The sequence below is a fragment of the Oryzias latipes genome, chromosome 2 (assembly GCF_053564925.1).
Source record: "Oryzias latipes strain Hd-rR chromosome 2, Olatipes_Hd-rR_3.1".
NCBI lineage: Eukaryota > Metazoa > Chordata > Actinopteri > Beloniformes > Adrianichthyidae > Oryzias > Oryzias latipes.
Window position 1 is genome coordinate 30,396,554 of NC_136238.1, and position 22,269 is coordinate 30,418,822.

At 46.3% G+C, this 22,269-nt stretch overlaps 3 protein-coding genes across 3 annotated transcripts in view; all 3 read right to left on the reverse strand.

Moving 5' to 3' along the window:
- Positions 1-22,269, reverse strand: part of LOC144986810 (uncharacterized) — a 508,483-nt gene that overhangs the window by 429,236 nt on the left and 56,978 nt on the right. The window lies entirely within an intron of this gene.
- Positions 1-22,269, reverse strand: part of LOC144987228 (uncharacterized) — a 431,641-nt gene that overhangs the window by 393,791 nt on the left and 15,581 nt on the right. The window lies entirely within an intron of this gene.
- On the reverse strand, positions 3,782-10,331 carry LOC144986988 (NLR family CARD domain-containing protein 3-like). The gene is made up of 7 exons (XM_078935741.1): positions 10,146-10,331; positions 9,159-9,299; positions 8,972-9,076; positions 8,317-8,436; positions 7,826-7,881; positions 5,947-7,738; positions 3,782-3,968 (listed from the first exon to the last, which is right to left on the reverse strand). The coding sequence occupies exons 2-7, from the start codon at positions 9,245-9,247 to the stop codon at positions 3,782-3,784; spliced, it is 2,349 nt and encodes a 782-aa protein (XP_078791867.1). The 5' UTR covers positions 9,248-9,299; positions 10,146-10,331.

Sequence of the window (22,269 nt, forward strand, 5' to 3'; positions counted from 1 at the left end):
CATGAGTGCCATCGATATAGAAGGAGGATTAGTATCTATCATTTTCATAACTCTTTGTATTGCTAAAAAAACTATTTTAATAAATTGGAAAAACAAGAGAAACATGACAATAAGTTAACACAGATATCTGCTGCTTGATTATATCAGCTTGGAAAAAATGTCAGTCCAAAGTTCAAGTAACTTTGAAAGAATTCAGTCTCTCTGGTCTCCCATAGCTAACTCCATGACTTAGGGGGTGGGGGGCCTGGTCGTCGCTGCTCCTTGCCTCACTGCCGTGGTTCGGGGTGGGGGTCGGGGCCTCCGGTGCCCAGTATGGGGGGATGGGGGCTCCGTTGGTCGGGGGGTCGGGTCCGGTACCAGGGTGGGGTGGGCTGGGGCGCTGCGCGGTCTTCTGGGCTTGGGTGTGGGGGTGTGTGGTGGGTGTGGTGGTGGAGTGGTGGTCTGGCTTGGATTGGGGGGTGGTCCCTTTGCCTTTGCTGGGGGGGGGGGGGGGGGCAGCGGCGCTGGATGGGCTGCCTATCTACACCTGGGGCTGGGATCAACCCTTCCCTGCCTCTGGGACGGGACGGGACAACCCTCTTGGGACCGCTGGTCACTCTGGGTGTCATCCGCTGCGGCTGCAGGGTCTGGGGTGGGGTGGGGTGGGGGGGGCCTGTCGGCCCTGTCCTGTGGGGGGGTCGTTCTGGGGGGGAGGGGGAGCCCACTATTGATACGGGACCTTGGGGGGTTGACGGGTCGGGGTCTACGCTGAGGCAATCGGCGGTTGCCCCGGCCGGTTGGCTGCCTCGGTCCCGTCGAGGCCTGACCAGAGCTCTCCCACGGCCGGCGCTTGGGGTGGGGGCCTGGACTTGCTCCAGTGGGGTGGCGCTTTCTGGCTCCTCTCTCTCTGTGTGGGGTGGGTGGTGCTGGGCCTGGGGTGTCAGCGCCTCCGGGGATGGGACCCCTGGGCTAAGGGGAATGGGCCCCTACGCTGGGGGGGGGGACGGATGTTTGACCACCAGGGGACAGTCTACCAGCTGTCCCCAACTTACCCCCTTCCTCATATAATCTTATATTAGGGTGAGGGGGTGGGGGGTTTAGCCTGCGATGCGCCTTGGGGGGGGAGCTACTTGGCAGTGGTCCCCCTCCAATGGTTGCCGTATGGAATGGGCCCCCCCTCTCTCAGTTTTATTTGCACATTAGACATGTCCAAGCACCCCCCCTTGGTAGGGGGGGTGCTTGGACATCACTGCCAGCAAGCAGCAGATGTCTTCCTGGCACCCTACACGCCAATTTTAACCGCACCTTAGACATTTAGGGCCCCTTGGTGGGGAGGGTGAGGGGACATCACTGTGAGTAATCAGGAGATGTCCCCTTAGTGCCCTACCCGCCAATTTTAACTGCACCCCCTTAGTACACACACCCTTTACTCCTCAAAATATACATTCAAACATAAACACACACACATACACACACCCTCACAAAAACACGTACACGCACACACATTTTTGCAAGGAAGGTGGGACCTAGGACCATCTGTCCCCTACCCCATCCGTGGTGTGGCGACTGGGCCCTTGGCAACGGCGGCCGTGTCCCCTGGGTGCCGGTTTCCTGGGCACAGTGGTGCTCTCTCCGCGTGGGGAGGGGGTTCACAATACACCTGAACCGGGGGTGTCTGTATCCCTGTGGGGTGGGTTCTGGTCCTTGCCCCTGAGTGCTACGCCCCGCCAAATTTCCAACTGTGGCCAAGCCTGGTCGGGCCATGTTCACAACACCCCCTGTTGGCCCCCCTTTTCCCCGGGATGCTCCCCTCCTGGGCGGGGGCGGATGGCCCCTGCCTTGCTCCTTCCTGGACCAACCGTGGGCCGGGTGGGTGGATGCCTGGAGTGCGGAACGGGGCTCCCTTGGGGGGTCCTGGCTCGTACCTAGGGTTGGGGCAGGGGGATGCCCAGAACTCCTGGGTGGTGATGGGGTGCCCGTCTTGGGCTGTGGGCACCCTTCTCGGGTGGGGCCCTGCGTTGGGCCCTCCCGGCGCGGCGTGGGGGCTGCTCTCCTGGTTGGGCTGGGGCTGCACTCTCTCTCTCCCCCCGTGCCTCCCTGCTCTCTGGCTCTGGGGGCCCCGTGGCTGTGCTGCTGGCCCTGGCTTGGGTGGCGGATGTGATCGCCCGGGGGGCGGTTGTTCTCTGCCTGCGGCCGTGTGGCGTTGGGAGGTTCTGGCTGCCGCTGCTGCTGCGGCGGGGGTCTTGGTGTTGGTCTTGGTCTCCCTCCTTCTTTTCACATTCCACCATCCATTTTAGAATTACATAAACACTCCCCTCAGCACAGGTGTTAGTTTACCTTTGCACTAATAGTTTGCATGAGTGGACACTATCTGTTTTGTGTACATGTTGACATGTGGACATTTTTGCAGCTAGCAAGTGTTGATAACATTTGAGTGTGTGTGTGGACAGGCCCCGCCCTTTGAGATTCGTACTACATTTGAACCTTACCGTAATGATAAACATCCAGTAAACTTGTTGCTTAATGCTGCTTCATGATCTTATCCCCCCCTCCTATTATCACCCTCCTATCCCGCCCTCTTTCTAACATCCCTCTCTCTTTTTCCCTCCTTTCCTTTTCCGTCCAGTCCAACAACAAAGATTTTCAAATATGATTGAAATTAATAAAGTTTGGCCTCAATTACAAAAGGGGTTTATTCAGACATACCTCTGGTTTTTCTGAAGATTAATAACCCCTGTTGTTAATTATATATATATATATATATATATATATATATATATATATATATATATATATATATATATATATATATATATATATATATATATATATGTGTCTTTCCAGGATTATTTTATAATCAAACATTTAAATAAAAAAGTATTGGTTTCAATATCTGTGATATTAACCCCGTAGATATTTAGTATCGGATCACTATCCAAATTCCCAGAACCCAGTAAATGAAGCTCTGACCAAAGATCAATTTTTACAATGTTCTGTACCAGTGACAATGTCAAATGAATATCATTTGTTTATCTAAATGTGAATGTCGAATCTAAATGTGAATGATAAATGTTTAATTTAAACATTAAAGTCCAGTTTCTGACTTTCAGACTCTGGTTCACATGGAAACTGATCCACACAGAGGAACACCCTCAGAAGGAGTCTAGTTAGCCATTGGAGAGAACAGAAGACTGAGAGATTCTGACACTCTGGACCACTGATCTCTGACAGAAGGGTTGCTGTGGTGCAGCATGCTGACGCTAAACTCATTTAATCCTTTATCAAATATTGTTAATCTTCAACTTGAACCTGCTAACTCTGGTTCTTGAAAATATTGTCTGACATTAAACTGATATGCAGCTACAGATCTGCCTCTGCAGGTTTACTCAATTTTTCCGTTTCTGCACTAAAACTCTCCTTCTTTCTCTGATTTTCCTCTCTAGTCTGACTCACACTTGTGTCTGTGTGTGTGCACGTGCACGCTCACGTGCTCTGCTGTGTCTGATTTGAACTTTGAACTCGGTCAGCTTTCATGCAGGTTTGATCAGGATGACTAGTCTGTCATTAGTTTGAGTTCTTGTTTGTTTTCTGAAATCTGTCAAATGTTTTAACAGCTGAAGCCTTTGTTGCCATGGAAACATCTTTGTTCTAAAAAAAAAATGTATTCAGCTGTTTTCTTCCACTGCAGACTCTTCAAAGAATCAAAGATGTTTAATTTGTGAAAAATCCAGAAAAGCTTTGAATCCAAACTTTTCAGCTTCGGTGAAGAACTACAAATGTAGAAATGAACCAACCAGCAGCTTCAATGTTCTGACCTCAGAATCTGCAGTCTGCAGTTTGGACTCTCCAGTCCAGAACACAGAACCTTCACGGATGAATCCTCCAGTCTGTTGTTGTACAGGTCCAGTTCTGCCAGGTGGGACGGGTTGGACTTCAGAGCTGAGGCCACAATTTCAAAGTGAGTCTCTGAGAGTCCACATCCTGGAAGTCTGTGAAGAAAAAGAAAGAGAGAAACAGATGATCTATGATGAATTCAGGTTGTGATGAAGTTCCAGTTGGACATTTCTCTCTTCATCAAAGCTTCATCTTCATCATGAAACAGACCTCCTCATCAGTCTCTCTCAGACCTTCATCCTTCTTTCATCTGCAGCTGGAGGAGAGAAGGTGGAGCTCCATGGAGCTTCATGCTGCCCTCAGTCTGTCAGTGATCTGAGCTCTGAACCCCAAAGTTACCAGTAGAACACCTGGATCACAGAGACTGACTGCTGTCACTCTGACCATGATGATGATGAGGATGATGATAATGATGAATGTTGACAGTTTTTAAATGTTGGTTATGATCCAGATTTCTGAGAGTTTTCTGTTTTTATTTCCAAAATGATATTTTCATGTTTCCAGCTCTGAAGCTGTAAACAACAACAGTTCATCTTCCTGTTCTGTTGCAGAACTTTGATCCAGTTTCCTCCTCAGGTCCACGTCTCCTGTCATAAACAGAACCACAGCAGCACCAACCTTCAGGCAGAACTTTCCAGAAGGTCTTCTTGGTAGAAAAAGGCTAAAGTGACTGTTTCTATGGAGGAACCAAAACCTGTGTAGGTTTACAAGTTAGCTGTGATGCTAAGCTTCCTCGTGCAGACTCAGAGTCAGAGTCCTCCTCGACTATGATGAAGACGAAAGACGTCCGTCGAAAAATGTACTGTAAAAGTACTGTGTTTTCACGACTATAAGGTGCACTTAAAAGTCTTACATTTTCTTCAAACTTTAGGGGGCGCCCTATGAGGCGGTGCGCCTAATGTGTAGTTGTGGGACTTTGGCAGAATAGTAGAAGAATGCGGCATGAGAACCAACTCAGTTTTTCTCCCGCTACTTTTTTCCTCAATGAGTGTGTATGAGTGCGTGCTGAAATGTGTGTGTGCTGAACTGTGTGTGAGCTGACATGTATGTGTGCTGACATGTGTGTGTGCTGAAATGTGTATGTGTTGAACTGTGTGCGTGCTGAACTGTGTGTGCGCTGACATGTGTGTGCGCTGAACTGTGTGTGTGCTGTAATGTGTGTGTGCTGAAATGTGTGTGTGCTGTAATGTGTGTGTGCTGAAATGTGTGTGTGCTGATATGTGTGTGTGCTGTAATGTGTGTGTGCTGAAATGTGTGTGTGCTGAACTGTGTGTGTCGATATGTGTGTGTGCTGTAATGTGTGTGTGCTGAAATGTGTGTGTGCTGTTATGTGTGTGTGCTGTAATGTGTGTGTGCTGTTATGTGTGTGTGCTGTAATGTGTGTGTGTTGAAATGTGTGTGTGCTGCGCTCCCCTGTTTGCAAAAGGAGGGGCAGACACTCAGCCAAGTGACAGTGTGAGCATAAAAAAAAAAGGTTTTCCTCCAAAAAAACAGAGACTGGTTCTATTATTAACCCGCTCTGGACGCTCTGAGGGTCTGGCAGGAAAGGTTATACACTAGCATGCATGATTCACCGGTATGTTGTGTTAGCGTGCCTTAACACCCAGTGCGCCTTTTGTATGGGTCAAATACCGAAAAATTACCAATAACTGAGACGGCGCCCTATAACCCAGTGCACCCTATGGATGTGGTAATACGGTATGTGAAAAAACACAACCGTGTCTGAAATAGAAGAACCTAAGAAATCAAGTTTCTGCTTCAGAAGATGATGAACAGAAGAAAGAGCATTTTAGAAATGTGCTCCTAGAATGACTGACATTGTGGAAATGAAGACATCCTTTCATTCTGGACTGTCTGATTTGGGTTCAAACCTTTTAGAAGGTTCTGGATTGGATTTCATTTGGACAAATATGATCCTTCTTTGCTCTTTAGCTAAAAGATCATATGAGTGTTAAAAACAAACTGATTTTCTTCTTTCATGTTTTTATTTCTAATCATTTTCAAACCTTTCATTCTTTGTAAATCAATCTGAACACTGATCTGATTTATCATCACAATCACTTCTGGACTCACCTGAACTTTCTGCAGTTCCTCACAGCTGGGATCAGTCTCCGTTTACCCTCAGATGATGTCTCGTACTGTTTCAGGTCCAGTTCATCCAGAACCTCCTCTGACATCTGCAGAGTGTAGGCCAGAGCTGAGCAGTGGATCTCTGAGAGTCTCTTCTCTGATTTGTTCTCTGACTTCAGGAACTCTTGGATCTCCTGATGAACTGAGAGGTCCTTCATCTCCATCAGACAGTGATAGATGTTGATGCTTCTGTCAGGAGAAACTCCTCTGATGTTGACCTCCTTCAGGTTATTTATGGCTCTCTGGGTGGTTTCTGGATTCTTCTCTGTCTGACCCAGCAGGCCTCCTAAGAGTCTCTGGTTGGACTCCACAGACAGACCATGAAGGAAGCGAACCAGCAGGTCCAGGTGTCCAGTTTGACTCTGCAGGGATTTCTCCATGACTCTACTCAGAAACTCATCCAGGGATGGGTTCTCCATGTTGTTCTTCAGGAAGTCCTCAATGACCTCTACCTTCCTGTTGGAGTAACAGTGGAACATGTAGACTGCAGCCAGAAACTCCTGAACGCTCAGGTGAACAAAGCTGTAGACCGGTTTCTGGAAGATCTCACACTCTCTTCTGAAGATCTCAGTACAAACTCCAGAGTACACTGAGGCCTCTGTGACATCCAGACCACACTGCTGCAGGTCTTCTTGGTAGAACATGATGTTTCTTTTCTCCAGATGTTCAAATGCCAGCCTCCCCAGCTTCAGAAGAACTTCCCTGTCAGTCTCTGTCAGCTCTTGTGGACTTGTCTGATGTTCCTGCTGGTACTTGTTCTTCTTCCTCTTTGTCTGGACCATCAGGAAGTGGGAGTACATGTCAGTCAGGGTGGTGGGCAGCTCTCCTCTCTGCTCTGTGGTCTGCAGGTTCTCCAGAACCACAGCAGTGATCCAGCAGAAGACTGGAACTTCACACATGATGTAGAGGGACATGGAGCCCTTGATGTGGGAGATGATTCTGCTGGACAGCTCTCCATCTGGGAACCTCCTCCTGAAGTACTCCTCCTTCTGAGCATCATTGAAGCCTCGGACTTCTGTCAGTCTGTCCACACATGAAGGAGGGATCTGATTGGCTGCTGCAGGTCTGGAAGTGATCCAGACCAGAGCTGAGGGCAGCAGACGTCCCTGGATGAGGTTAGTGAGCAGCACGTTGATTGAGGACTTGTGTGTGACATCAGACACCAGCGGACTGTTGTTGAAGTCCAGAGAAAGTCTGCTTTCATCCAGACCATCAAAGATGAACAGAAGTTTGCAGACAGACAGCTGTTCTGCAGGGATCTTCTGGAGTGTTGGATGGAACAGCTGGATCAGAGTGAGAAGACTGTGCTGCTCATCTCTGATCAAGTTCATCTCCCTGAAGGACAGAGGAACCACAGCACTGATGTCTTGGTTCTCCAAGCCCTCGGCCCAGTCCAGAGTGAACTTCTGCACTGAGAAGCTTTTTCCAGCTCCAGCAACTCCGCTGGTCAGAACCACTCTGATGGATCTGTGTTGGTCAGGGAGGACTTTGAAGATGTCTGGGTTCTTGATTGCAGTGTCATGGAGCTGGTTGGTCTTGGTGGTGGTCTCCAGCTGCATCACCTCATGTTGGGTGTGACCCTCTGGTCTCAGTCCCTCTGTGATGTAGAGCTCAGTGTAGACCCTGTTGAGGAGCGTTTCTCTTCCTGCTTCTTCAGTTCCTTCAGCCACATGTTCACTTCTGCTCCTCAGACTGATCTGATGTTCTCCAAACATCTCCTGCAGACCAACATCTGCTGAAAGAGCAGAGAAGAAAGCTCCTTCATGAGTGTTCCACATGTTTCCAGAAGAATCCATCAGCAGATGATCAGGCTCTGACTCACCAGCTCTGGGTCTTTCTGCAGACTGGGGTCCGCTCCTCTTCTTCTCTCTGTGGACACTAAGGAGAAACGTTAGTGAACAACAATCAAAGCAGTCAGTGGGAAGTTCCAGACTAACTCTGATCATGGAGCAGATCCTCTCTGATCTTCAGACTCAGATATTGAGATCCAGACTGTGCTGAATGTAAGCAAATGTGTTTCCAGGTGAAACCAGAGCAGATCTAGTCCATCTGAAGGTCTAAATGATGTGTTAGCTGTGTTTGGAGCTCATGTCTGGACTGAGGTCAGAGAAAAGTTCAGCTGTTTGCTTCATCCTCACAGACTGAGCTTTGTGTCCTCCAGAGTTGTCCAACTCTTTTCTGTCCTCTCAGACCTAAAGCGCTCACAGCAGATGGTTGACCTTCCTGGATGGATCAGCTGATGTTCTTGATGAGAACATTGTTGTTCCTGCTGAGAGCTGAACTCTGCTTTGTTCACTAGAAACTGCTTCTTACTGTGAGTCTGAAGGTCCTGGTTCAGTTCTGAAGTTTGGAGGTTGACCTTTGGACTGGTCACTCTTCATGGATCCACAGCTGGAGGTTGCAGACTGGACTCTCTGTGTGACCTGTTGACCTCTGCAAACACCAAAGCATCAGAGTGTTGGAGGATCTGCTTCTTCATGAACAGCTGATGGACTTTGACATGAACACAGACTGAGCTGTTTAGTCTGGAATAACATGACATGTTTGGATCAACAGTTTCCAGCTTTCAGCATTTTCTGTCAGTCAATCCAGACTTTTTCTAGAAAAGCTGATTCCAATTCTCCATGTAGAAATGTAGAGATTCTGAGAGCAGAAAGTCAAACTAGAACAATGTGATGTTTGGAAAGCATGAAAAGCTGAATCCTAGGAGTCTGCAGTGATTCTTCTCATTAGACTGGAGCTGCTGTCAGTCAGAGTCAGCAGTCAACATGTTTTCTTCTCCAACATCTCTGATGTCTCTCAGAGACTCTCAGAAGACTCAACTGAAAAGATCTCATCACACACATGATGCTCCAAGTGAGTCTGATCAGAGAGATCCAGAACTGAACCAGACCTCAAGTCCTTCATCTGAAAACTGTTGATCATCTGAACTAGAATCCAGCCTCCAAAAACTCTGACAAACACTCACTGTTCCACTCCTGAACGGATGTCTTTGAAGTTAGGATTTTCACCCTTTGACACGTCACTCCTTATGGACCCCCAGCTGGATCCAGATCCAGGTCCAGGTTGGTTCCTGTGAAGAATGAAGGTTGCTGGTGTGAGTCCTTAGCTCTGACATGGAGAAGATCATGGACAGTTGGAGATGTTCATCTCACCTCTGAGCTTTGCTCTGGTTGTCATGGTTACCATATTTCCTTCTTTTAGAGGGAGGGGCTCCCTCCTGTGGTTCCTCCCACTGATCCATGCTGCTGGATTGACTGGATCCACATCAGCTCACACACACCTTCCACCTTCACCTGCAGAGGAAACCCTCCTCATCATCAGCTCTGATCCTCCTTCACCAACAGATCAGCTGCTCCTCCACTGATTGGCTCTTCTCTTGTGTTTTCTCTCAGGTTCAGGTGAATGCAGTCAGACAGCAGTGGGAGGCAGAGGAAGCTGCCATCAGCTGCTGCACTTCTGCTCTTCCTCCACCAGGTGGAGACATGGAGCTGCAGCAGCAACATTTCCATTCAGTCACTTTGACACAGAAACAACAAACTTCCTGTTTCTACACTTCAGGAAAAATGAAGCATCAAGAAAAACAGACAGAAATCAAAGAATAAGGAACAAAGAAAGAAAGACATGAATTCTTTCTCTCAGAGCTCCAACAGAGACTTTCTCATGACCTTTGACCTCCACACAGGTTTGGATGGAGGCGAACAGGAAGGTTTGGAGTCAGAAATGAAACCTTTGAACTCCAGAGCTTCATGATGGTTTGTGTTTCTGACAGAAACTCTTTCTTCTGTCTGGATTCTGGAAAGTTCTGACAGGAAGCAGCAGTCAGCTGATCTGAACCACTTTGATGAGTCAGCATTTTCACTTCTGTAAACATCAACAGTTTATTCTGTGAAAATCTACAATAAAAACACATTATTTGTTTCAATAATCTTTATAAATCAGTCAAACAGAAACTGAACAATAAGTGAGAATTGATCCTCAGTTGTTGATCAGTAATGAGATCAAATCTGTAAACATCAGAGAGATGAGAGTTTGCAGAGAAAGATATTTTAACATTCAGAGACAAACAGTTAAGTTAGTGAAGACAAAGTTTAACAAACAAAGTAGATTTTCCTCAAAGGTCTGAAGTCGTCTCTTCTCACCGTGTGAAGCAGCTGCAGCTCAGATCAGAGATTCTGCTTCTTTCTCTTCTGCTTTGCTTTAAGAACACATCACTTCCTCATGTTGTGTTGATTCTGCTGAGTGTTGTTTTTTTGTCATCATTGTTTAGATTTGTGTCTTCAGATCAGCTGATCAGAGAAATGGAAAGAAAACCTCTTTTTCTTCTGGTCTCTGCAGACTCTTTCCTTTCAGTCAGGCTTCTGCTTTGGACCAATCAGCTTTTCTCCTGAATGGTTCTGCATGATTTGATCACATGACCTCTGACCCCGTGGCTCCTCTTCCTCACACTAGCCGCGGTTACATGGGCAGAATATCTTGATGGGATCAATGGTCGGGTTAAAATTCACCCGTGCACATGGGCACAGAAAACCTTTTTTCGATTAGAACAAACGTTCCCATGGCTCATGCTTTCGTTCGGAATGAATCATCTGGGCATGCGCAGTAGTGTAAAATCACCCGGATGCGGAACTACCGTAATTTCCGGACTACAAGCCGCTACTTTTTTCCTGTGCTTACAGCCCTGCGGCTTATTTAGTGACGCGGCTAATTTATGGATTTAATTGGCGGCCGCCATGTACGTACATTCGGGCTCGGTGTACGGTTTATAATCGCCATCCACCACCAAGCAAAAGTCATTAGTTTTTTAACACACCTCTAGGCAGCCAAACAGCATGGACGTCACTTCAGGTCTTAGACACTTCAGTTATGGTTCAACAAAAAGAAACACGCATGCCCGGCTGCATCCCAGAATCCTTCGGTGCCCTTAGACCCAACGTGCACTTGATCGCCGCTACAATATGATGAAGCTTTCAAGTTAAAGGCAATCGTTAAAAGCAGCGTGAAAAAATCCCCCATCAGTAAATGGAAATGCCGGTCAGCTGCGTGACGGAGAGAACAGCGCATGCTCAGAAGTGAATTTACCTCTGAGTCATAGTGACTCGGCTGGCTGCACGTAAATATGTGTGAATAACATCAGCCTTTATTTTGTCGGGACACGACTGGAAACACAAATCCATGTGGTCGTTTTTACGGTTTCTGACTGAGCGGAATTTTGCATTGAAAAGCTCACAGCCGCCGTGTGAGCTTTTCGGATAGGAAGGGGAGACAAGGACCCCGCTTGGCGAGCGCGGAGCGCAGAGGCGTCCGTGGATCAACAAGTGTTTGTTGTGAAAGGAAGCTTCTGACGAACGCGCCGCGCTGAGACGCGCGTATCGCGCTGAGGCGCGCGCTATGTTACTGGTGTTTTTTTAACCAGCCCTGTTAGTACCATAATGCTGCCGCGACACAAGCGGAAGGACAGCTGTTCCTTTTCACCCCTCCATCCACTGCTGCTCCTTGCTCATTCTTAAACACGCACAACAGTGTGGCGAGCCGGGCGTCGGCCCCGCCTTTAGCCCCTAAGACTCATGGGAAATGGGGGATCGTGGATGTAGATTTCCTCATTATAACTGAGGGATGTAATGTTGATTATATGGTTACTGTTAGTAATTTTATGTATGATACCTAGATTGTCAATAAGTAAAAAAAAAAATTAAAAAAAAATCAAATAAAAAAACCCATAACTGAGGAACTTGTGAACAGAATAGAGGTCCATGCTGTTTCAGATGTGGGTGAACTTGGATATATGAGCTTGAGTCAAGGCAGTACTTGCCCACAGTGTGGTTATGTGCCATGCTCACTCTGGGTGCTTTGTCGAGGCAGCGGCTTGTAATCTGATCAGATCTGAGGCGCGGCGCGAGCAGTCGCAGCGGCCCCTTGCTCTCTCAGTGCGCGTGTCTGTGTTTATTTTCGTTTTGCTTATCTTATTTTTTTATATTTCTTATTCCTTTTTGGGTCTATTTATGATGCTTTTTGATGCTACAACGAAACACAAGTACAGTCGACAGAGACTGCTTGAAATTAGAAACAGCAAAATATGCGACGTTTTGGACACTAAACCGGAGATGCTGGTAGAGCTGGGATTACTACGCCAGCCAGAAACCACTACACGGAACTCACCAGACGCGCCCGCCCCAGGAAGGTCGCACCGAAAACGGTGCTCAAGGACAAGGAAGAGGGGACATCGTGGAGGTATCAAAGCCCGACTGGCAGCTAACCCAACTCGTCCAGCCATACCATCTATAATTCTGGCTAACGTGAGGTCCCTGGACAGCAAGATGGATGATGTTCGCCTACTCCGATCAGCGAACCGGACAACGAGTAACTGCTGTGTGTTCATCTTCACGGAAACATGGCTAAACAACAACATTCCCGACTCTGCCATACAACTGGAACAACTAACGTGCTATCGGGCGGACAGAGCCATCGTAGACGGAGGAAAAACACGCGGCGGCGGGGTCTGTGTTTACATTCGTGACGCGTGGTGCCGGGACGCTCAGCTGGTGAGCAAACACTGTTCCCCGCGGGCGGAGTTCATGATCCTGAAGTGCCGTCCTTTCTACCTGCCGAGGGAGTTTACTACGATTTTATTAGTGGCGGTATACATCCCCCCGACAACCAACAACAGTGACAGGAATGCAGCGCTAAATGAACTATTCCAGGCCATTGGTGAACAACAAACAGCACATCCAGATGGCTTCATCATTCTTGCCGGAGACTTCAACCACGCTGATCTCAAAACAGTCCTTCCAAAATTTCATCAGCATGTGCACTTTCCAACAAGAGGAAACAACATACTGGACCTTGTTTACACTCCTCACAAAAAAGCTTACAGAGCAACCCCCCTCCCCCACATCGGAACATCAGACCACCTCAGTGTTATGCTAACGCCTGCATACAGACAAAGGGTGAAACTTGCAAAACCAGTCTTGAAGAAAATAAGAGTGTGGCCAGAGGGGGCATCCTCTGCCCTTCAGGACTGCTTCGAAACAACAGACTGGGACATGTTCAAACAAACTGCCACCTACAACAACCTGACAGACATCGAGGAGTACACAGACACAGTAACCTCCTACATCACAAAGTGCATCGATGATGTGACACACACAAAAAGCATCATCATTCGAGCCAACCAGAAGCCCTGGCTGACAGGGGAAGTCAAAGGGCTACTGAGAGCCAGAGACAATGCCTTCAGAGCAGGGGATGAAGCTGGCCTAAGAACAGCAAGAGCCAACCTGTCCCGGGGCATCAGGAAAGCAAAAAAGGACTATATGCACAAAGTCTCTTCCAACTTCAACGACAGCAGAGATGCACGGAGCCTGTGGCAGGGCATCCAGGCCATCACAGACTACAAGCCTGCACCGCAGAGCTGTGAGAACAACACCCCCCTTCTCAACAACCTGAACAGCTTCTTTTCACGCTTTGAAGGACTAAACAGCACACACCCACAGAAAACGCCCCCCTCCCCCCAGGATCAAACTCTGCACCTGACAACTACCAGCGTGAAGAGGACACTCTCCACCATCAACCCACGGAAAGCTGCGGGTCCAGACAATATCCCAGGCCGTGTGCTGAAGGAATGCGCAGAAGAGCTTAAGGATGTCTTCACAGACATCTTTAACATCTCCTTGGAGAAAGCCATCGTCCCATCATGCTTCAAGGCTACAACCATCATCCCTGTGCCAAAGAAACCATCACCATCCTGCTTCAATGACTACCGCCCCATAGCACTAACGCCCATCATCATGAAGTGCTTTGAAAGGCTAGTCATGTCACACATCAAGTCCACTCTTCCCCCCACCCTGGACCCCTTCCAGTTTGCTTACCGACCCAAACGATCGACAGAGGACGCCATTTGTTCTGCTCTCCATCCAGCTCTCACCCACTTAGACAAAAAGGACGCATATGTGAGAATGCTGTTCATAGACTTCAGCTCCGCATTTAACACAATAATACCACAGCAACTCATTTGCAAACTGGACAAGCTGGGTGTTAACACCTCCATCTGCAACTGGCTACTGGACTTCCTCAGCCAAAGACCACAAACAGTACGAGCCGGCAACAACACCTCAAATACAATCATTCTCAACACCGGGGCACCCCAAGGCTGTGTGCTCAGTCCGCTGCTCTTCACCCTGCTGACACATGACTGCACAACAACCCACAGCACAAACCACCTTGTCAAATTTGCAGACGACACAACCCTGGTGGGTCTCATCACCAAGGGCGATGAGACCAACTACAGGGAAGAGGTGGATCTGCTGACAAAATGGTGCAGAGACAATAACCTCCTGCTAAATGTCGGCAAGACAAAGGAGATTGTTGTCAACTTTCAGAGGGGCAACACTCAACACCTGCCACTGATAATTGATGGTACTGCTGTGGAGAGAGTGAGCAGCACAAAATTCCTGGGGGTACACATCAGTGAGGACCTCTCCTGGACCGCCCACACCACATCATTGGCAAAGAAAGGTCAGCAACGTCTCTACTTCCTGCGGAAACTAAAAAGATCAGGTGCTTCACCAGCCATCATGACCACATTCTACAGAGGAACCATCGAGAGCATCCTCTCCAGCTGCATCACTGTGTGGGGGGGCAGCTGTACACACAGCAACAGGAAAGCCCTGCAGCACATAGTCAACACAGCCAGGAGAATCATTGGAACACCACTCCTCTCCCTGCAGGACTTATACACCACCCGCCTCACCCGCAAAACACTAACAATAATCAAGGATGCACACCACCCTGCACACAACCTGTTCAGCCTTCTGCCCTCAGGGAGGAGGTACAGGAGCCTCTGCTCCCGGACCACCAGACTCAGAAACAGTTTCACACACCAGGCCATCAGGATGCTAAACACCCTCTCCCCTCTCCACCTACCCACCACCCATATCCCCCCATGAACAGTGCTCAAACGAACCCCCCCCCCCCCCCCCCCCCGCTGCCTTGGGACACTGCATTAAGTGCACTCGCACTTTTATAGCAAATTGCCTATGTTGTATATTGTAAATTGTATCTTTTTCTTTCTTTTTACCTATTTATTTTATTTTAAACGTATACTTTGTTTTTATTTTTCTTCCCCTGAACAGACACGAGAGAGTAAGAAACAGATTTTCGATTCATTGTATGTGATGCACATGTGAAGAATTGACAATAAAGTTGACTTTTGACTTTTGACTTTTTTTTTGATGCGGCTTGTGTATTTACAGAAGTAATTAAGCACGTGATAATAGGTGGATGCGGCTTGTAATCGGGTGCGCTTTATAACCCGGAATTTACGGTAGGTCCCGTTGTCAACAAACCGCTGCCACAGACAGACAGCATGTGCAGCAGCTCCGTAATACGGGACGACCTTCCAAACGTGCTTTTATTAATGTCATGAATATTATGAAGTGCCTATTCGCTCATCGTTATATTTAATCCGTGTGATCAGTGCTGTTTTGTGAATGAAACAGAGCTGGAAAAGGCTGAGGACAGGCTAACACGGGCTAACAACATTAGCCTTGATGTACACAAAATCCAGGACCGTGCGAGAAACGCAGCAATCTGCATCTTAGCTGCACATAAATGTATGGAAATAACATCAGCCTTTATTTTGTCGGGACACAACTGGAAACACAAATCCACGTGACTCCACGCGACATTTATTTTTGCTCTGAAAAGTTCACAGACCGCCCCAAAGCCACTCTGTGAGCTAGCGGCCCGAGCTCTGTTCGAACACGGTTCCCCCTGAGTCCTGCAGCCGCTAACCCAGAGCGGCGGGGCGGCTCGCAGTCTGAATTCTCCCACACATATCAAAACACACACGTAACAAAGCATCCTCCCCCCTCGGACACAAAATTATTAATCCAGCTCCTCTGTTCACTCGGGTGCCAGTGGACTGAGTGAGCGTCGGGGGGCACGAAGCGCTCCTTCCCTGCATCTCCTTTGTGAGGGGGGAAAGAGAGGGGAGAGCCAGCGGGGCGAGAGCGGAGCGGCGCTTTTCACGGGGCGTCCGCAGAGCCACACACCATCTATGCGTGACGTAAACCAGAGCAGCAGTGACACACGATCAGAATGACCGTTTACATGCTCCACGATCGGATAAACGATCGGTATAACCCACCTATCTCGATTGGAAAGAAATTCTGATCCGAACGAGTCTGATCGGGGCAGAGTATTCCGAACGGCGCGTTTACATGATGCATTTTCTTTCCGATCAGGCGTTCATTCCGATTACTTTTGCCCATGTAAACGCGGCTACTGAGCTGCTGTTTGTGAGGAAGATGCAGAGAAGATTCATGTTGAACTTTCCTCTTTAGTCTCCACATCTCAGCTCCTCGTCTTGGTTCTGGAACCAAACAGGCTCGGGTTTCAAATTTTTCTCTAATTTTTCTGAACTGAAACTAAGTAAATTCACAAAAACTCTGATCCAATTATTTCATATGAATTGAAGGTGTAGTTAATCACCCAGAATGCTTTGGGCTCTGAGGGTTTGATCAGGATTAATCTCTGAATTCTGAACACAGCAGAAGTGATGGAAGGGGGCGGGGCTTCAGGGTGATTGACATGTTGATGCAGAAGTCTTCTTGGAGGTGATCTGCCTCTCAGATGCTGCAGGATGTTTGTGGATCGTCCTGCAGACTCTGGATCCATGAAGACAGGATGAAGATGAGGAGGGATCCTCTTCATCCTGATGCAGTGGGAGTTCTGCTCCGACAGGAAGTGAAGCAGAAACTGATGGAAGTTTCAGAACCAGAAGTTCTTGGAAGAAAGCTGAGGTTTCTGGGTCAGAGGGTTCTGACCAATCAGAAAGAAGCAGATCAGAACCTGCAGAAGGTTGAAGAACAAACATGGACACTTGGAGGCGGAGCTTCATCTGTGATGTAGAGCAGTGTTTTCGGCACACTAGTGTGCCGTGGGAGATGGTTAAGTGTGCCGTGGGAAATTGCCCTCATTAACTGATCTAAAAACATTTTCCATCTCCAGGATTTCAGCTCTGTGTTCATCCAAACAAGTCCTCATAAAACACTGAGAAACTAGGAATATGAAAGATCATAAAAATATTTTTCTTTGTGTTTATTTGATTCTATTAAAGACATTTTGATAAGAATGACGGTACAGCGATCTAGCTGCAAGTAAAGATGTTTGCGGAAAAGTCCCGCCCCTTTAACTGTCTCCGCCAATCATTCTTGAAGGCTTAATCACACGTCATCAGTCTGACCAATCAGAAGTGCTTAAAGTCTTCACTTCCTTGTTCCAATTTAGCTCAAAAAGTCTCTCAGTTTTCACACTACATCTCCCATAATGCATTGGGTTAAAGTGACACACAGCTATAAATTTTCTAACTTAACTTTTATTCAATCTTTTAGAGAAAACAGCTGCAGCTTCCAGCTTTTTCTGCCACAATTATCACAGAAATGCACGTGAGATTTTGGAAGGAATGTAGATCAATACAGACTATGAGTTTCTCCTTTTTTTTTGGATGCTGGTGTGCTGCTGGATTTTTATCAAGGTTAAAGTGTGCCATGGCTCAGAAAAGGTTGAAAAACACTGCTGTAAAGGAGGGTCCTCCCAGAGGAGATGACAGAGCAACAATTCAGTGACAGAAAACACTGTTTGCTTTCCTTCAGCTGCAGATGCTGTTTCTCACAGGCTTCCTGTTGGAACCTGCAACAGGCTCCTTCTCAGTGGGCGTGGCCTCACATTTTCCTGTCAGCATGCATTCTGCTGGCAGCCCTGCTTGACTCCTCCCTCCCCCTCAAAGCTCTCCATTAAAGCGTCGTCATCCTTCACGCACACGCTGGATGGAACGTGCACGTGTGTTAGCGTGTACATGAAGGTCTGTGATTGCAGCCACAGATCATCTGCAGACAGAATCAAAGAGCTTCATCTGAGCAAAAGTTCCTTCACTTTCAAAGCTTCTTTCACTTCTTTCTAAGGTCAAAGGTCGCTCCTCAAACTCCCTCCCTCAAAGACTTTGCTGTTTCTTTCAGCTCAATGCGCCTCCCAGTGTTTGGTGGTGGAACAGCTCTGCTGCAGCTTTGTTTTTCTTCATGGAGGATCCAGATGTGCAGAAGAAACGGGACACACTGATCCAGATGTTTGTCTGTCACTAATTAGATTACAAAACATTTAGTTACCTGAAGAAAGTCATAGATAAATATCAAACTTAGGATTATCATGAATTGATTAGTAAATATAAATACATCCACAAACAAGTGTAAATAATACAGTTCTAATGACTCTTAATCATAAATAGAAAAATTAGCACTCATAAATACAGTATATGACACATTTAAACCCTTAAATATTAAGTTTGTCTAAAGGAAATTCATTAATTTTTTAGAAGTAGGAAGAAGTGAACCTATATAATCCCATCCCCATCAGGCTTTACTAAACTTTTTATTTTTACAGAATTATCCGGTTACTCAATTCAGATGAGTTATGTATAGTTTACCATCATGAGTGCAGATTATTAAAATTAATAAAAATCAATAACTTTACTCCAGAAATCATTCTAATATCACAGATGAAGTGTAAACATTATCTGCACATTATCATTAAACTTAATTATCACATTCTTCCAGGAATGATTATTTCAAATCACATGACAGGTGATCTCCGTCATGTCATTATGGAACATTTTAATAAAATGGTTTGTACCAAAAAGTGAGCAGTGACTCCGTTACTGGAAAGGATAATTAACATCTTGTTTCAAAAGCATCCAAACCATTCCAGAACACCACTTCCTGTGAACAAATCCACCAACAGCATTTGCTCTAAATCAGAATTCAATCACTCTCACCGTCACAGTTGAACCAGAAAACCCAAGAAAACCAGAACCAGACTAAACCAAAACCATTTCATCCCAGCTAAATCCCTTTCGTTGAGCCTCAAGCAGACTGGAACCTCCCAGAAATCTGGATTTGACAAACCAGCACTGTCAAAAAGGAACAACCACAGCTGGAAAGACCAGCACAAACACAGAAATGAAAATGGTTCTTACCTGTTGCAGCTTCACCTGGAAAAGAATCTGTGCACAAACTGATCCAATCACAATGCAGAACCCCAACAACGCTGTTAAGACCACCAAGAAGAGGCAGAAAAAGACAGATTCTCTCAGTGTTAGACATCCAAACCACAGTCGACATCTCACAAAACAAGAACTCCTTCACCGATTCAGCTCCAGACCAACAACAACCTCTGCTAGTCCTGTGAGCAGCTGCTGGGCAGAGAACAGCCTTCAAACTACAGACCTACAGTTCTTCATCAGGGTCATTCTGGAGCAGCAGCAACACTTTCCTGAAGATCCAATCCTGACCAGACTGGACTCTCCCACACCGACCTCAATGCTCCAAGTCCTCTGAGAGCAAACCCTAAAACCTGATGCTCAGACTCTACTTTAGTCTGATAGAAATGACATTGAAGAAGACTTAACCACAGAGGAGGAAGAACTTATTGGACCAGGATCGGAGAGGAACAAGAAACAGAAGGTCAATGGACAGTTAGAGACATTTCAGGGGAAAACTAAACCTGGAAAGTCATTATAGCAGTTCAATTTACGCAATGAACATTTCATAAAAACAGAGTAAAGAGAGCCACGGCGGCAATAAAAGCACTGCAGCCAGAAGTTTGTACAGTTGTGGCTCGGCGGCCTGGAAGGACAAAAACAGCAGAAGTAACTGGTACATAACTTTGGAAGATTGCAATGATGAAATGCTCCACGCAAATGAAATGTGGGTGTGTCTATTAGAATAAATGTCGTTGGACACAGGTCTGTAGTTATTAAAAACTGAAGGGCCTAAATTAGTTTTCTTGAGTAATGGTCTAAACCAGTAACCAGGTCAAAACTGTCCAGTGCTTCTTGAAAATAAAGATCTAAATAAAATTTCCAAAATGGTGGAAAAATGAAAATGACGGAAGCGAGAGCGCTAACTTTTTCTCCTCTTCTATTCACAGTAGAACAAAAGCTTCCAAATGAAAATCAATGACCCTGATGGTCCGTAAGGAGGAGCAAAGACCAAATCTCTTTCTCCATCAGAGAGACCTTAGAAAGCTCATCTCTGTTGTTCCAAAGTGGACTTTCATGGGGAGTGAAATGAAACATAAAATAGGTAGACGCCTCATGGACTGTCGCTGCCTATAGACCTTTTTCACGCTGACGTCAGACAAAATGGCGACATCTCCACCACTTTACAATTGTTCTCCTGGTTTACAGGTCCAGTTAGGCAGAGTTGACACCTGAACACTGTTTAACGCCGTTGTACATCAATAACACAAGGTCACTCACTGTATTTGTTTTCCTCACTTAGATCGTTTAAGTACATTTCCAATATTTATGTTTCACTATGTTCTGTTGAAAATATCCACCTTTCATTGGAGCAGATATTATTCTGTCCATTATTTTCTATTTTTTTACAGTTTACTGTTCATTTCATCCTTTTTTCCTTTATCTTCCTGCAGATCAGACTAATATGTCACAATCCACCAGCAGGTGTCGCTGTAGCATTCCTTTTTGTTCCAACAACAAACAAAAAGTGCCTTATGAGTTTCCACAGCTTTCCAAAGGAGCCAGTTCTTCAGGCCCGGTGGGTCAGGGCATTAAAAAGAGAGGAGGGGCAAACTTTGGAAATCCTCTCTGGTAGCACCGACATGTGCAGTCATCATTTTACCATCATTTCTTCAGACGTGAAAACAACTGCTATTCCTGCTGTTTTTGACTGTTAGCAAAAATCTTAAATGTAGACAGAGCCATTTCATTGTAAAAATGTGTTGTTTGTGTGTTGATCCACAAACACATGCTGTGAAGAGGAACCTGCAGTGAAGGCAGCCATGTTGGAGCCTCACACATGTTCTCATTAGGATCAAATGAACCAGTGTGTTTGAGACTGAAAGAAAGACTGAAGGACAAAGAAATATGAAGATTCATTAAGGATCAAATCCAGACTTTATTCATGTCTTCAGACAAAAAAGCTGCAGACATTTTACAGACACAATTGAGGTTTTTCAACACTTTTCTGACCAGAAGATGCAGTTCTGGATACAGCCAGAAGGTGTCGCCCTTCTAATTTCTAATCCAAGTTCAAACTACAGACCTGACTCATTTGGTTTGGTTTTTGTTATTTTAGCCATCATGTATGAAGACATCAGACCTAGAATTACAGAAAAAACATCAGAAATGTTTCACAAACATATTTTAATAAACTGAAAATGTATAATTTCTGTCTATTGGAAGTCATTTGAAGTGAAGCTGTGAAAGTGACCACATTTGTTCAACAACCTCATAGCAACAAGAAACAAAGCAGATTTCTCTCCAAAGAAGTTTTTTTCCTCCGTTTTCCATCCAAACAAAGACAAACAGATGTTCTGTTTGGCAGAAATGTGTTTCCACCCAGAGGAACCTGCAGCAGCTGCTGATCCATCAGAAGATTCTGGACCTGCAGAGACTTCCCACACAGCTGCCTCTGCCTCCAAAGAAGCTGCTGATCTGCATGGAGAGAGAGAGCTCCAGGTCTCTGCAACCAAAGCAAAGAAGCAACCAGAGAACAGAAGCACAGAGCTGAAGCAAACATCCCAGAACGTTTGCTTTGGGAGTCCCACCTTCAGTTTGATCCGCTTCAAGACAAAGTCCCACATGAAAGAGATCAAAGTGAGCTAACCAAGCGCTTCATCCAAGAGAAGCAGCTCCAAAGCACAAAGACTCCGTCTGGTTGCAGGAACTCTGGGAAAGAAGGAGCAGGAGGAACTCCTGCAGGAATCTCTGCAGGAAACATCAGCTTGGAAAGAAGAGCTGACTCAGCTGAAACATCAGCTAACATGTCAGCAGTCTGTGGCTGAGACCAAGTCAACACTCCTGCAGCGCTCAGCTGCAGCAAAAAGACACCCAGCAGACGTGGGGGGGGGGGGGAGAGAGAGAGAGAGAGAGAGATTTGATTTTTACAAAAACTTTAATAATCACATTAAATTAAAGACACACTGTACGTTAAAAGAAAGATAAGAGATAGAACCATTTCATTTCATTTCGTTAGAATTTGAACACTATGTTATCATCCTCCCCGATAGTACAGAGAACTCCCTCCAGAGCCCACGTATTTTTAAACTTTTGAAGGTCGTCGATCAACTTAAAGTAAGGATATTCAACATTCACACGACTTTTCAGAAGAGAAAAAAACATAAAGGTAACATCCACACAACCAACAGAGAGTAACCGGTTTTTCCTTGTTTGCCAGATTCCGAGTTTAGCTG

Coding starts and splice junctions, on each gene's coding strand:
- LOC144986988 (XM_078935741.1), bottom strand. CDS start 9,247: ATGGATCAGTGGGAGGAACCACAGGAGGGAGCCCCTCCCTCTAAAAGA. Junction 7,882..8,316: donor CCAGGACCTTCAGACTCACA/GTAAGAAGCAGT, acceptor GTTTCTCCTTAG/TGTCCACAGAGAGAAGAAGA. Junction 7,739..7,825: donor TGCAGAAAGACCCAGAGCTG/GTGAGTCAGAGC, acceptor CTGCTCTTTCAG/CAGATGTTGGTCTGCAGGAG.